Here is a 1,764-nt window from a genome sequence, read left to right as displayed (position 1 = left end):
AGCCCACCCCAGAGATCCTGAAGAACTACATGGATGTGAGTAACGCCCCTCCTGACGACCACCCCCCCGCTGTGGCAGACCCCAGCACGATGCTGACCGGGCAGCCATCACTTCTGGGGGTACCGGTCCCGGGGGGGTGGTGGGACATGCCAGCCTCACCACCCCACCACAGCTGGGAAGGTGAAGGAGGGAGAGATGTTGATCCCTTAGGAGAGATTCATGCACCCCCACAGCTTGGTGGGTGGTTGCCGAAAGTTGCTTCCCATCATTGCTAAACTAAAAATGCTAATACTAATAATCGTAATAATAATAATAAACACCCCACTGCCACCCGAGTGGAAGCTTTGCAGCTTCTGTGACCTATTTCCTTTCCCCTTTGTCACGAATTAACAGTTGCAAAGAGGGACCTGCTCGCTTGCAGTCCTTCCTAGCATCTTCTGGCCAGTTTGGGCTCCACTTTCTGCAAGACAGGAGCATAAAAATCATGCTCCACTCCTTGGGGTGTTGGGGCATAAAAGAGCGAGCATGGGGCACGGGGAGAGGGCTCGGACTGGGCACCAGCTTGCTATGGGACTGGGGATGCAGCACCCTTCCTCTTGCTATCCTTCATCTTCTGCATGGCCTTGGGAAAAGCCACCCTGCACCTCCACCTTCTTCTCAGCAGCTTAGGAAGCAAAGGGACCTTCTGGTGGAAGCAGCAATAAAAAGAGAAGCTGTACAAAGGACATGACATTTGCCCTTGCCCAGCTGCCAGACACGTGTGGATTTTCCTATTTCTGGGTTCCCCACCGGGTACTCTTGTGGCTCTTGGGGGGATGGGATGCGAGCACTGGCCAGCAGAATAAAGCTGGTGCCAGATATAGGGGCATTAATTCAGGATATTCCCCCCTGCTCCCCTTCCCCAGGAGCTCTTGTCACCTAGCCAGCACTGTCCCACCAGGGCTGTGCTGGGAAGGGCCACCGGTGTTTTAATCGGCAGTGTTGAAAGCCAGGGCGCTAGCGGTTGCGCCACGGCGTTGTCTCTTGCAACCACAGCTCGGGCGGCCGTTTGGGAAAGGACTCTGCTCCCTTGTCACAGGGGGACCAGCCCAACCTTCAGTGGGAGATAAGGGACCGCTGGGTCCCTCCCGGCCCGGCTGAAAATGCTCTTGCTGACGGAGGAGCTGTGGGATGAAAGGCACAACCTCCCCTAGACCACCCTGTATGGTCCCCACCAGCCCCTGAGACCCCTCGCGGGTTTGTGTATATGAGGTATGGAGCCCCTATACCGGGGCTTAATTTTCAAGCCCCAGCAATAATTACAGAATCACTGGAAGCAAATGCTGCCTCCCCATTATGACTAATTGCAATGGATTATTATTTACTCAGCGAGCAACCCCTGCAAACTAAGTGCACAGGAGGTGAGCAGCTTTGATAATCCTGTTTTCTTGCCTGCCCCCCCCCCCCCCACCGAACTTACATGTGGGACGTGAACCCCCCCCAATTAAATATACGGGGGGCTTGGAAAGGCCCCAGGCTGACTTCCCTTGCTAGCAGCCTTCTCTCCAGGGCCCTGATCCAGCTCCTTAAGCACAACATGGCTCTCTGCCCCTTTGGGAGGCCTGGGGAAAAATGGGTCCGTCCAGGACCTACCGAGCATTCCCTGTTCATCCTCTCCCCTCCAGATAGAGGGATGCCCTGCAAACATCTCAGCCGCCCAGGTTTCTTCCAGTCCCAGCAGAGATGCACTTGCAGGGCAGAGGGGTATCCATCGGATACCTGTGC

General features: G+C 55.7%; 1 protein-coding gene across 1 annotated transcript in view; it reads left to right on the top strand.

Moving 5' to 3' along the window:
* Window positions 1-8: 8 nt before the first annotated feature.
* CTSD (cathepsin D) overlaps window positions 9-1,764 on the top strand; it is a gene marked incomplete at its 5' end in the record, with an annotated part of 13,500 nt that continues 11,744 nt past the window's right edge. Inside the window, one exon of the mRNA XM_009586959.1 lies at window positions 9-35. Within this exon, the coding sequence (XP_009585254.1) occupies window positions 9-35 (27 nt within the window). The remainder of the gene's footprint in view (window positions 36-1,764) is intronic.

This window comes from Fulmarus glacialis, unplaced genomic scaffold (genome assembly GCF_000690835.1).
Source record: "Fulmarus glacialis isolate BGI_N327 unplaced genomic scaffold, ASM69083v1 scaffold24400, whole genome shotgun sequence".
Classification (NCBI taxonomy): Eukaryota; Metazoa; Chordata; class Aves; order Procellariiformes; family Procellariidae; genus Fulmarus; species Fulmarus glacialis.
The sequence above is the reverse complement of the archived record's forward strand: the minus strand, read 5'-3'. Positions and strand labels throughout refer to the sequence as shown.